The sequence below is a fragment of the Sciurus vulgaris genome, assembly GCF_902686455.1.
Source record: "Sciurus vulgaris genome assembly, chromosome: 2".
In the NCBI taxonomy this organism is placed as follows: Eukaryota; Metazoa; Chordata; class Mammalia; order Rodentia; family Sciuridae; genus Sciurus; species Sciurus vulgaris.
Window position 1 is genome coordinate 156,137,413 of NC_136462.1, and position 14,279 is coordinate 156,151,691.

At 44.2% G+C, this 14,279-nt stretch overlaps 1 protein-coding gene across 1 annotated transcript; it reads left to right on the top strand.

Moving 5' to 3' along the window:
• The first annotated feature begins 5,674 nt into the window (after positions 1-5,674).
• On the top strand, positions 5,675-12,721 carry CD93 (CD93 molecule). Its single transcript, XM_079123604.1, has 2 exons — positions 5,675-7,767; positions 8,001-12,721. Exons 1-2 carry the CDS (start codon positions 5,849-5,851, stop codon positions 8,023-8,025), a joined length of 1,944 nt encoding a protein of 647 aa, XP_078979730.1. The 5' UTR covers positions 5,675-5,848; the 3' UTR covers positions 8,026-12,721.
• Positions 12,722-14,279: the final 1,558 nt, after the last annotated feature.

A 14,279-nucleotide genomic window follows, 5' to 3' on the forward strand; every position in this document is an offset into this window, starting at 1 on the left:
CTATGAAGTTATTTAAGCTTTCTTTGAGTTTCACTCTTATTTTGTGAGGCTCCTGTGCACAAGTACAGGTTAATAAATTCTGTTATGGTTCTCTCCTGCTAATCCTATTGCCAGTTTACTTCAACAGATTGAATTCAAATGTGTAGAGGGAAAGTTTGAACTTCCCTTAATCATGCAGAATGATGAAATTGAAGAGACTTGGGTCCTATTTTCTTTCTCTTATAATCTCTGTGCTATCATTGTCTCTTTTGAATCTACTGTGTAAATCAGAATGAGTGGACTCCCAGGAGCTGGAGACCAGGCAAACTGAATGATTCCCAACTACTATGAACTTGCCCTCTAAGGCCCATGAATGGTTTCACAATTGGCTACCACCTGGACACAACTGGACATAAATTTCTTAAATACAAAGGTCTTAAGTTGTCTTTCAGGAAAATAATCCACTCCACAATGGTTTGGAACTGACTTTTCAAGAATAGATGTGTGCAGAAGAAGTCAGCTCATTGAATCAGTGACCTTTTTGACATCACAAGCTCAAAAATCATCCACAACACAGAATGTCATACACCTCCCAAAGAAACATGTGACATGTGTAGAGTCAGGAGGACCTTTTACACCTGCACAGAACCTTAAACACCCCTTCTCTTTTCCATATGAATTCCTGTGCAACCAACCAGGAAGGCAGATTTGAATTCATAGCTCCTTGTCCTTTTGACCAGTCAACTGTGTAATAAAGTGCTTTCTTTTTGTAAAAACCCAGTGCCAGGGTTTGGCAAGTGGCTCTGTGGTAGAGTGCTTCCCTAGCATGCCCTGGGCTTGATCCCTAGCACCACAAAATACTAAACAAAACACCCACAGCAAAACACCCGGTGTGAGAATATTAACTGCTAGGTGTGCTGGGCAACAGGCCCATGCTCCATAGTCGATTAGTCCAGGAGGGCTGAGACCAACTCTCCAACTGAGTCAAGTGCAAAGTTCACCTGAGTCACACACAATGTTTATTAAAGAATAGCTAATTAAAAGGTGTTAATCTGAAGTTTAAATATAAATTATTAAAATAAGGTTGATGACCAAAACTGTTTAAGACTTAAAGCAACAAACGTTTTTAGTGGGGAAGAGAATTTTATATTGACCTTGTTTAGAATTGCTGCGACTTGGCAAAAAAAAAAAAAAAAAAAAAAAAGAAAAGAAAAAAGAAAAATAATTTAAAAATAATAAAAAGAAGACAGACCTTTAATTAGTTTTAAATTCTCTGTAAATGAAAAACTACCATATTTCCTGTCTTTCTGACGTCTCTAATCAGTGCCAGCCTTGTGTTGTGCCACTGGCAGTTACTGTGGATTGCATCTCTCTGAGACCTCCTCACCCGCTGGTGTCGCCTACTTATCTGGGTCTTCTTTGAACTTGTTCTTCACCCACTGAGAGAGCTGCTGCTAAGAGCCTATGATCAGTCACTTTCTCCTAGTTGTCTTGCCTCTCATTTCACCTGTCTGCTACAAGACCCATGAGGCTCTGCAATCCATGCCCTTCGCCTCCACATGCAGATATCACAGCCCAGTGCATAGTAGGTGCTCAATGTGTACTTGAATGAAGGAACAAATGGAAGATATGTATATATCACCATACGTGTTTTATGCCAAAAACAATTCTGTCTACTTTGTATAACCTCCTTTATTCAATTTTTGGTCCAGAAAAAAGAAAAGAGAGAAGCCAAATGCCTGAACAATCCACAAACCAATTAATCTGCTCCCAAATAATTGAGATTAAAAGTGTCCCCATATTTGAGACCAGAACATTCCATTCCCAGCATGACGAAAAGTATGTTTTTTTAAAGCAATTTACAAGGAAAGCTCTGACTACTCAGTAAGACTCCAGAGCAAAAGCAGATGATTTGGGGCCATGACTCAGGGAACATACCATGCTGTTAGACTTGTGATACCTGAAACAGTTTCTATCCAAAGACTCACCAAGAAAAGCTGTTTAGGACTCTGGGCTGTTGATTCCTTTTGCTTAAGCATCAGTACTTGGAGGGGTTTGCTATAATCTACACTCTAATCATTAAAGGAGGATTAAATATGCAAGGTGCCAGGTTTCCTCAGTTTGCACACAAGCTATATCTTATTGATAAAATTATTGTATATGTGAAGAGAGTTCAGCTGTGGTCTTACTGCCCATTCCCTTTCTGGCGGCTTTCTTCCCAATTCCAGAAGGAATTATGAAGCATAATGTCACTGGGATTGATGTAGAGCAGGAAGGTTGTCCAGAGGCTCTGTTCCACCTTCTTATTTATAGATGAGGGAGATAAGAGCAGAGGCTGAGTTAACCAGCTTATTGACAATAATGAAATAGAATCTATGACCCACAGGGCAGGGTGGTTCCTGCATTTTATATGACCTTTCTCACAGTCTGTGCTTCAGAGATCCTTTCTAGGTTAATGGATGAATAAACAAAGCATACCTCCTTGTTGTTTATTGTCTTCTTTAAGATGTCAACATGTGACAAAGTGAAAGTAGTAGATTTGAAAGTTCTTAAGTGGAAGATAAAGAATCACTGGCTAAAAAAGATAGCTTGGCAAAGATCTGGGGGTCAGAGTGGTTATCAAGCTGCAAGTTATTTATTCAACCCCTTTATTCAACCCTTAAGCACCAACAATACATCATGCTGGGGGACTCCTGCAGGATGGCAAGTTAAGGAGGAATCTGGCTCTGGGCTGCACAAAAACAGGTGTCCAGACAAAGAGAGACTATGAATGGATGCAAGCCCACATTGCAACCCAAGTTCAAGGCTGAGTCTGCCTTCTGAGTGCTACCCTCACACCACTTAGGGTCTACTGTCTGCTCACCTTCTATATTCAGGTCTCATATTGGCCCCTCAGCTTACCTTGTGTCTTAACGAAAAGCCCAAACCTTCATTATTTGGGCTTGGATGGCTCCATTTCCTCTTGTCTCCCCCCTTCCATTCCTCAGGCTTCCGTCTCACTTCCCTCCATTCCCAGCCTTGTCTGCAGGGCTTTGATATGTGCTGATCTGCCATGTGGACATCATTCTTCCTAGTAGCTATGTCTCCTTTAGATTCTAGCTTCATCACCTTTCTTCCCAGAGGAGATTTTCCAAACTACCCACCATTCTCCACCAGGTTCTGACCCAGGTAACAGCCTCTCTTGACACTCTGAAATTCTCCTTGAATTGCTTGCAATTATGTAGATCAATACTGTGACTTGTTCAAATTTGTCCAGTCCAAAAGATATCAAGAATCATAAAGGCAAAAATGCCTCCTTGAAATTCGGGTGCTTAGTCCAGCACATAGTAGGAACAATTGTCAGGTTGGTAGATGGGTGGGTGGATGGATGGATGAATGGATAGATAGATGGACAAATGGGTGAGTAGATGGGTGGGTAATAGATAGGCAGATGGATGGATCTCTGTAGGCACTAAGAGCACAGGAAGGATCCAGAAGTCTCTGGGAAAAAGTCCCTGAACTATTTTAAACATCTTTTCTAAAATGACAAGGACATGAGGAATATTCTCTAAGGTGTGCCCAGTTTGAGTTTGAGATGGGTACTTTTATCCCTAAGGGAGGCTGAGAAGCAGGATGCCCCAACTCAGATCACCATGGAAATCAACATTTCAGATGCTGGTGCATTGCTCACAGCCCTTTGGCATCTCCCTGTGGTTCTCTACCTGAGCATTTCCTTCAGTGTACAGGGCCCTTATGAGCAGCTGAGAGCCAAGTAGTTGCTATTGTGAGATGAATTATTACAATCTTGCATTGTCTTGGAATTAATTTTGAGGACTTGGAAGTTGGATTTTCATATTCCAGAAGTCAGGTTTAGTCACTTTGACACAATTCCTAGTTTTCCATCTCCTCCCAGCAATTCCATATGGTCAGTCCAGATATTCACTTTATACATCTTCCTCCTGGTTACCACCTCCCTATGCGACAGCTAGATGTAGCCTGTCAACCTATCCCACTGCCCATACATCATGCATGACTGTGCAAATTTGCTGCAGTGACCAACTCTGTCACAGTGTGACTCCGTAGGACTCATGTCTGCTTGCTCAGAACCCACTTATTAGACACCCCTCAGGCAACCTGCATGGGTAATGTTTTGGACCCTAACAAAGGCTTTGGCCTACATATGTTTCTTTCTCTTTCTGTACCCAACCTCTGAACTCTCCACTTCCCATTGGCCCAGCAAGGCACTCTGCCCTCTTCTCTCTGGGATCTATAAGTAGTAGAAATATTTCTGTCATTTCAGTGTTTGGTTGAGTTGCTTCCTTTGGGTGTCACTTGAACAACACATCTGAATCTAACTTCTTCTCCATGAGAGAGGGGCCATCTTGGTAAGAATACACTGGATCCAAGTCAGACAGGAACTAGAAGGATATTCACCTGTGTCAACAACTTTCCTGGGAGAGAGACATCTGGTCAGGTAGGCAGGGCGAGAGTCTGAGAAAGATCTTAAGACCAAATTAGGAAAAAAACTACAGCCAGTGATGGAGAGGAGCTGGAGAAGAACTGGCTATCTGCCCTCAGCTGGGACAACTGTGAAGTGTGACCTTCACAGGAGTCCAGTGTCACCTGCTTTTTGGGTCATACTCTATGGGCTCCTTCCTTATCCGTTTCACTTTCTTTCCCAAATGAAATACTTGCTTCAAATTCTTGTCTCAGGGTCTATTTTCTGGGGACCCCAACTAAACAAGTCTTGGTGATCAGATGTCTGATTACAAGAAAGAACTCTGATTCAAGGGCTTTGGAAGAATTGCTGTGCAGTGAGAGTTCAGCTGCAGGTTGGATTCTACAACCCAGAGCTCTAGCCCTTTGTTGCCATTCTCACTTAATGCATCGAACTCCAGTCTTTGATTCTAATTCCCTGTCCTTGAACTCCCCCAAAGCCAAGGGAGGAGACATGTAAGCCAGGGGCCATGAGACCAGAGACATTTTTTTTTCCTCTTTCTGATACTGTTTTTATGACCCTGCCACCTCAAAATGAAACATTCGCACGACAAACCCCTAAAAACTGCCAAATTTCACCCAATTTGGTTTAGTATTCTCAAGGAGCTTGGCATTGTGTTAGAAACCCAGACTTTCCCATGGCCCAGATCCAATTTAAAAACTGCCTATCTATTTAAGGTTCATGATGGAGAGAATAAAAGAAAAAAAAAAAAAAAAACTCCCAAAACCAAGGGGGGGGGTACGGGGGGGCATACATGAGATAGGAAGAAGAAAAATCCAGTTTGCTTCTAAAAAAGGCTGGAAATTATAACTATCCACGGCCTTGTGTTTCAAGTCTCAGATTTTTTTTTTTCCCTTTCTGGTTGTTTGCAAACCAAAGTGGAATTTTATTATGGGTTACTGAGTGATCCTTTTCAAGTTCTTAGCCCCCAAAGTCTTGCTCGCTCAGTAGCATGCCATTTAGGTTCCTCATGTGGATGGGAAAGAAAACTGAGCCAAAATAAAGCAGCCAGTATCTCTGAGCCCTACAGTCATCCCCCCACGTCGCTGTCGCTGCTTTTCCACAGCTCTGAGCCAGGGACCCAGCACAGCCGTCTGGCCCCTTTTATGAACAACAAAACCATGATGAAGGCAACAGGAGTCAGAAATCTATTCACTGCAGGAAGCCCCAGTATCCGGTGAGAAATAAGAAGTACAAGAGCACAGGATGCGCCTTGGGTCAGGGGGACGTGAAGAGCCTGCGGTCTTTGTGTCCTTCTCTGGGTTGGAGCTGTTGCAACAGCTCAGCCCTCAGCTCCCCTCAGAGCACAGCTGGGAGCCGGAGTCTAAGCTCCAGTGACTACTGTCTCTGTGGGGCTTCTAGCCTCCCGCCCAAGAGGACACAGAGGCCAGAATGGCCACCTCTAGGGACCTGCTCCTGCTGCTCCTCCTAGGCCAGTTCTGGGCAGGGACTGGAGCTGACCCAGAGGCCGTGGTGTGCGCGGGGACTGCTTGCTACACAGCCCACTGGGGCAAGTTGAGTGCCGCGGAGGCTCAGCACAACTGCAGTCTGAGCGGAGGCAACCTAGCCACGGTGAAGAGCGAGGAGGAGGCCCGGCATGTACAGCGAGCCCTGGCCCAGCTCCTGAAGCCAGAGAAGCCCCTTGAAGCGAAGATGGGCAAGTTCTGGATTGGGCTCCAGCGGGAGAAGGGCAAGTGCTTGGACCCCAACCTGCCGCTGAAGGGCTTCAGCTGGGTGGGCGGAGGGGAGGACTCCCTATATGCAAATTGGCACAAGGAGGTGAGGAACTCTTGCATCTCCAAGCGCTGTGTGTCCCTGCTGCTGGACCTGTCCCTTACACCTCTCCCCAGCCGCCTCCCCAAGTGGTCTGACAGCCCCTGTGGGACCCCTGGTTCTCCAGGAAGCAGTATTGAGGGCTTTGTATGCAAGTTCAGCTTCAAAGGCATGTGTCAGCCACTGGCTCTGGGGGGCCCAGGCCAGGTGACCTACAGCACCCCCTTCCAGGCCACCACCTCCTTCCTGGAGATTGTGCCTTTTGCCTCTGTGGCCAATGTAGTCTGTGGGGATGGGGCTGAAAGTACAAGTCTTTATTTCCTGTGCAAGGAGAAGGATCCCAATGTGTTTGACTGGGGCAATTCAGGTCCCCTTTGTGTCAGCCCCAAGTATGGATGTAACTTCAACAACGGGGGCTGCCAGCAAGACTGTTTCGAAGGGGGGGATGGCTCCTTCCGCTGCGGCTGCCGGCCAGGGTTCCGGCTGCAGGACGACTTAGTGACCTGCGCCTCTCGGAATCCTTGCAGCTCCAGCCCGTGCAAAGGGGAGGCCACATGTGTCCCTGGACCCTATGAGAAAGATTATACATGCCGCTGCCCTCAGGGCTTCCGCCTAGACTCCAGTCAGGTGCACTGTGTGGATGTGGATGAGTGCCAGGACTCCCCCTGTGCTCAGGAGTGTATCAATACCCCTGGGGGATTCCACTGTAAATGCTGGGTGGGCTACAAACCTGGTGGCCCCGAAGAGGAGACCTGCTGGGATGTGGATGAGTGTGCCCTCGGCCACTCACCCTGTGCCCAGCGCTGTATCAACACCGATGGCTCCTTCCACTGCTCCTGTGAGGAGGGCTATGTCTTGTCTGGGGAGGACAGCACCCAATGTGAGGATGTGGATGAGTGTTCTGACCCCAGGGGCAGCCCTTGTGACAGCTTGTGCTTCAACACTCAGGGGTCCTTCAACTGTGGCTGCCTGAGGGGCTGGGAGCTGGCCCCCAATGGGGTCTCTTGCATCGTGAGCCCGGTGTCCTCAGGAACACCATCTGGGCTTCCCCAAGAGGAAGAAAAGGGAGAGAGAGAGGGGAGCACTGTGCCTCCTACCACAACATCCAGCTTCCTCAAGGACTCTGAGAATACCTCCAAGGGTGCATCTACCACAAGGAGACCTTCCCTCTCATCCAATGCCCCCACTGCCTCAGCCCTTCTGGAGATGTCAGCCCCTAGTGGGGCCCCTGGCTTGTGGGCAGAGCCAGACACCCACCTCCTTACAGCAGCCGCTGGCCATGGCAAGGCTACAGGTGAGAATTCTGTGGCCACCCAGAGCGATGACGGCACCGACGGTCAAAAGCTGCTTCTGTTCTATATCCTGGGCACAGTGGTAGCCATCTCACTCCTGCTGGCTCTGGCTCTGGGTCTTCTGGTCTACCGCAAGCGGAGAGCCAAGAGGGAGGAGATGAAGGAGAAGAAGCCCCAGAGCGCGACTGATAGTTACTCCTGGGTACCAGAGCGAGCAGAGAGCCGGGCCACGGAGAATCAGTACAGGTAAATGGAGGACCTGAGGTCACTCAGGGAGGTGGGAGACACTGTTCATAATGTAGAGAGGCAGAGGGGGAGCATATACCTGAATGTGCATATGTTAAGCTCAACTCCAGCAGCTCCTGTGGCATGGTACTATCTTTGGCATGGGTACAAGGTGGGGAACTGTCCAAGGGTCCAGATGTGCATGTGACAGGGGCACTGTAACTTCCAACGTGGTCATCTTTTGTCTTCCATAGTCCAACACCTGGGACAGACTGCTGATGGTGAGATGGCCCCAGAGATACAGTCAGCTGCCATCATCCTTGGAGTTTTAAACTTCTCTTCTGAAGGGGAGATCTTTGGAAAGACAGGACTGGAATCTTAGCAAACAGTCATACAACTTAAAAGCCTGGCAACCTGGAGCGTGCAGGTATTTTCTGTGATATTCCTGACGCGGCTGCTGTGTGTTGGCCTGCCATTGTGGCAATGTTGTCTCTATTAATGGTTCTCACTCGCAATCCCTTTTTAAATTCAATCATGGCTGATTTTCTTTCTGTCCCCCTGGTTGTGGATCCAGGTTGGAGAGATCAGGTGCTAATGGAGCTCCCTTGGACAGGCTTTTCTGATCTCCTCATTCATTCGAAAGAAAAAGGTGGATTGATGCTAATTAAGACTGAAATGATTTGTCCCTCTTCGTATGATAGAAACTGTTAATTATTTAATTATATGAGACACTTTTTTTTTTTTCTTTTTCTTTTTCTTTTTTTTTTTTTTTTTTTTTGCCAAAGGCAACATATTCAGGGTTGGAAACCCGTTTCTACATTTGCATTCATACACTTCCCCACCACAAGTCCCACTGATGTTGGTATTGTTGAAATCCTCCAGAATGGCAGGAAGTACAACTCACTGCTTTACTAAGCAAGGAAGTAGGAATTTTAGACATTGCATCCCCTAGTTGTTAAGTTTCTAACAGTCTTGAGTTTAGCTGTAAGTACGGTTGGAAAAATATGAGAGAAGTTGCTTAAAGCATTGGTGAAAGCATAACTTAATTGGTTAGGAAGAAACCAGGGATCCAATTCACAAATACTTGACTCAGTTCATCTATTAAGACAAAGAAACAAAAAGCCTGTGTTCTGATGCTTTGATTGTAGGTGGAAGAGCCCTCAGAATTCTGACTGTATCTGAAGGAAGTAGGAGTGAGATGATTGGCTGTATTTGGAAAGCTGTTGTGTGAAAGCATTTTGGCTCAGTTTGTAGTTCGTAGTCAATAGCTCATTGGGAGAACTTGAACCCTAATTTGTGGGTGTGGCACATAACCAAATTAGGGATTAGTCACAGGATGCTTAAGGAGCTTTTGTCCCTGCCCTTTCTCTTTTCTTTAAAAAAGGGCGTGGGGAGGGAAAGAGATAATAACTAAAAGGTTTTGCAACAGCAACAACTGTTTAAAACCATTTTTATTTTAGCCTCATTTCAAAATGTACTTTAGCAAAGATTTCTCCTCTCCATCTTGTAGGTGATGGTGCTCTTTGCATAGCTCTGTCAGGGTCACTGGAAGCTGGGAAGTTGCCTGAGTGTTGCTGGGAAACCCAGGTCTCCTGGAAGCTTTTTTCTACCTTGGGCAAGAGAACAGACCAGAGGGAACATGTCTCCTTCCAAGGATTCCAAAGTCTTTTCCTCCCAGAACAGGATGCCTGTTTTTTTCTGGATTCACCTTAGATGAGCATCCATCCTGAGGTTGACACCCTGCGGACGGGAGGTGAATAGCTGACAGGTGTATGGCCTTCAGAGTTACATAAATATTCTTTAGTTAATTTTGAAATGTAGGCATTACAGTTCAGAGTCTTTTTTTTTTTTTAAGAAAGTGGAACACCCAAGATGGTGAAAGACAGAGGCATTTAAGGGCTCCATAGGGTTTTTGAAACTTCTGCTTTTTATAGTTGTCTTAGTGATCTCCGGTTTCCAGTTGAAATTCTGGTGTTTAATACTTAAAGGAGATCAAGGTTGTGTCCATGGCAAGGACTCTTGGCAGTCTGTTGAAATCACAGTCTATTTCATGGAAACCAGCATCAGTCATTAGATTATTTAAGACATGGCACTTACATGAAATAAATGCAAATGCAACACCTTTAGGTCTAGTACTTTTAAAATTCTTGCCCTTATCATTTAGGGTGAGGGAGACCTTCCTCTTCTAGCCTTCCATAGTTCCTTCACCATTTGTGTACAGACCCTGTGAGCCTTGACTTCTCCAAGGTCACCTGGGGATCTTCTCATTTCCATGGCATTCTGACTTTTCACACAGCACAGCCCTATTTTCTGATGTCTGTGTTTAAATTCTTCTGTAGGGGGCAGCATACAGACCCATCTCCAACACCAGAGACATCATGGATCACTCCTGTGGGGCCCACAAAGGAGAGATGGCTTCATAAGGAACACAATTACTCAAAGCCCCCTCTGACAGCCTCAGCTCTTTTTTGTGGGAAGCAGAGCTCTTTATCTGCTCTCATGCCCACTACCAGGAGTAGCCAACATTCTGGACCAGGTGACCTCAGACAGTGAATCTGATGACAACCAGTGGCCTCAAACAAATGCCTTATTTCTCCATTTATTTCTCTGTCCTCTCATTCGAGGTATACAAATTCTTTTTGGTACAGGGAATCAAACACAGGGGTGCTTTACCACTGAGCCACATCTCCAGCCTTTTTTAGAGTTTATTTTGAGAAAGATTCTTGTTAAGTTATTTAGGACCTTACCAAGTTGTTGAGTCTGGCTTTGAACTTGAGATCTTCTTGCCTCAGCCTCCTGAGCTGCTGAGATTACAGTCATGCACTGCCCCACCCGGCAAGGTATACAAATCCTTGCTTGGGGGAGTTAGAGACCCTTAGCAGTGAATAAACAAATGCTGACCACCTAAGTGGTAGCCATTAACAAACTACTGTCACTTATCCAGAGGGCCCAGGTCACTCAGTCATGCCCAGCCAGATAGACCAATGGGACAATGGCAAAATAAGTCAAGCCTACTGGGAAAAGAAAGTTCTAAGTGTTAAGGGGCTTCAAGACAATGGCTTTTTTGCTTTTCTTTCTTTCTTCTTTTTTGTTTTTTTTGTGGTGCTGGGTCTAACCCAGAGCCTCATACATGATGCTAGGCAAGTGCTCTACCACTGAGCTACACCCCATTCCCAAAGGGCATTTTCGTTTGTATTTTATTCAAATTTTCATGAATTCAGTAATTCTGAGATATTCATGCAAAAACAATATCCAGGACCAGCTCTCCTCCTCCCACCCTTCACCTTCTAAAGCAGATTATTTAAAGGGGAGAAGATCCTCTTCAACATGCAGCTCCCTATGGCCAACATTCTCGAATTTCAGGTGACCACCATTGCTCTTTTTTTCTTGTGTACTACTGGACAAATGTGATGCAGGAGGACAGTCCCCCAAAGGGAACTGAGTAGATTAGAAAACCGAGGATAAGACAATTATCCAAAAATGCCTTAGGAGGGGCTCAGTGAACCATCTTTGTTGTGGGAATCTAGCTCTGGTTTTACAGGAACAGAGATTGCCTTGGAGGCAAGAGCAGCTGTGTCTGACTTCCACCTTTGGCTGCCCACACATCTAATCATTATCATCATCACCATCATCTTCACATCACATTGTTGTGCTCCACATCCTCATGCCACTCAGAAAAGTGACATTGTATTGGGCTCTAACTGAGCCAGAAGGGAAGCAGGTCATGCTCACTGTCGGCCTTGAGAGACCTTTCATCCAGTGACTGATTAGCAAACCTCCTAGAAGACCCACCCTGGCATCTTCTTGCCTGGATCAGCTATGTGGTAAATGGTTAAACAGTTATCTTGTGCTTATGTACATTATTATGGTGGACTGCATCGAAAATGATTTTTTTTTCTCTTAAAGAGAAAACCCTCATTTTATTTTCTGATAGTAAACCCTCACCAAATAGCTTTTCAATGAATGGATATAATCAGTAGATACTTTTGTTCTAATCCTTTTCTCCCACAAAAATTTCTGAGAACAGAGAGATGAGATTTGACACCCCACCCCCCAACAAAGTCACTAAATTCAAAAATAACAGAGTTTTTTTTTTTTCAAAGGGAATATAGGAAAGCCTTTTCCTATTATTTTTCTTTTTAGCTTCTCCATTGTCTAAATCAGGAAAACAGGAAAAGATTTCTTTCTAGCACCTGCTAAATGGTTTAATGCCCCCTACATATTTCCATCATCTTGAACAATAGCTTTAGCATGGGAATCCCAGATATGATCCCTGAAAACATCTGGTTCCAAAAACCATGGTGTAAATAAGTGTACTTTGTGGAGCTTGTCAACAAAAACAAAACAAAACAAAAAAGGACAATAATTGAAATTCTTTGCATATCCAATAATTAAATATCCAATTTCACCTCAGATTCCTGGGGCAAATTCTTACCAAGCTCATTGTGAAAAGTGAATTGTGTTTTGATCTATTCTTGGGGATAATGTCCATCTATTTAAGGTAGAAACTCTAGAATTCCTATCTCAAACTGTTATTCTTATCTGTTAAGTGACAAGAGGTTTCCTCTAGCAGATTTTGCTTGCTGTTTCCTGGGGCTGAAGTTCTTTTACAGATTTGACTTAAGCTTGAATTAATTTACATCATGGTCAAGATCCTGTTCTGTGATGTCACATGTGTTTGTAAATGTTAGTAATCATTTCCTGAACCCTAAATGGAATGTAAATATTTTTAAATCTGTGTATTTGAAATTTGAGTTATTCTGGAATTATGGGTTTTCTGTGCAGGGCAGATTTTCATCCTGTGGATAAATGTTTCCTAGGCTGTGGGAAGGGGAGCTCAGACAAGTGAACTTCTCCGTGAAGTTCCAACAAAAAAGCATCCTGAGTGCCATTCAGGGTAACCTTTAAGAAGTAGCAGCTTTGTCAAATTTGGGGCTTTTTGTTATGTACCTATCCTAATAAACTCTGAAATACATTTGTTATGAACTTGGTTTTATTTAATTTCATGACAAATCAAAATATTTGGAGAACTTGCTTTCTCAATCCATTTATCTGTTTCCCATTTCAAACAGTTTACACACATTCACCTATGAGGAGGTGACACAAAGCACAAGACTCTACTTTCTCATGATAACATCAGTGAATGCTGGCCTTACTTCACAATGGACAGCCCTCACAATGGATGCAGAGTGGGCAGCAGTGCTGTGTGACCAGTGTTCATGGCAGCTGAGACCAGGACTGACTGCTTCCAGATTTAGCATTCTGATCTGGTGTCCACACATCCTGGTCCCCTTCATCATTCTTAATTCCCTGCATCTTATTAATTGCATGAGTGATGCCTGGGTACAGGATTAAATACATCCAATTGGTGTGAAGTGAAAACACCATTCTATAATTATCATAGGAGCATTTATCACTTCTTTGTCAGCAAAGCCTTTTCAGTTTATTTAACTAATTGGACAGGCAGGCAGACCAGATCTTTGGTTGTTTGGCTGCATAAATCTCACTGTGATTCCAAGTTGGGGACAGCAGATGGTGGTCGATTGATTCTGAGCCTGCCTGCCTTTCAGATTGTGCACTTGGTAAAGAGCAGGGCTTAAGTAGGATAAAGTAGTCTGCTTTGTTATGCTAATGGCACAGGACACTTGCAATAAACATTCATTATTTAGGGTTAAATAAAGCTGATCCTTTGAGCAGTGTAGTGGCAAACAAAATACATTGGAAAATTATACCTTTCTTTATCAACTATGGCTGCTCCCCCAGCATGCACATGCGTGCGCATACACAACACACAAGATACACACAAACACAGGCCTGGAAAGGCATACAATTACAACATCTGTTACATATGAAAAACCTGAAGTCATTGTTTCTTGGTTTAGGAAAAGCCCATGAGCAAAAATGTCATCTTTTCTTGGTGACTTCTCTTGGTGACTGTGGTATGTATCTTCTAAGCAAAATTACTCAAATGCTAGATACATCTTTCAAACTTGATTCATTTGCAAAAAAAAACAACTTATACAGTTATGTCCACTGCATAATGTAAAGCACTCCTGCATTGACATCAGATGACAGGTAGATTGAATTATGCAACAGATATTTTGTGCATTCCATGGCATTTGACATGAATCCAATGATCATATCCAGTGTTCAGTCAATTTTTAAATTCATTCAGCAAAAAGAGAAAGAGTTAGCAGAGAAAACAAACTTGGTACAAAAAAGTCTCTGTTCAGCCTTTCCCTGAATTTTATTTTGATTTACAGGTGCTTAAGAAGCAAACAATGAGTTTGTCCTTCACAGTCTCCTTATGTTCTCAGGCTGATCCTTTTCAGAGGAAAAGGTGGGCAGGTCACCAGTAAAAATGAGAAGAAAGAGGCAAAAAGAGAGAAATTCTGATAATGCTCAAGGCCAGCAATCATTCCTGGGAAATTTGAATGGACAGAGGACCTCTAAGGGCTGCTCAGCACAGTGCTGGCCCTTTCTGAGTCTCCAGGGTGTTCATATCTGCAATTCACCACAAGTTGGGGGCCCTC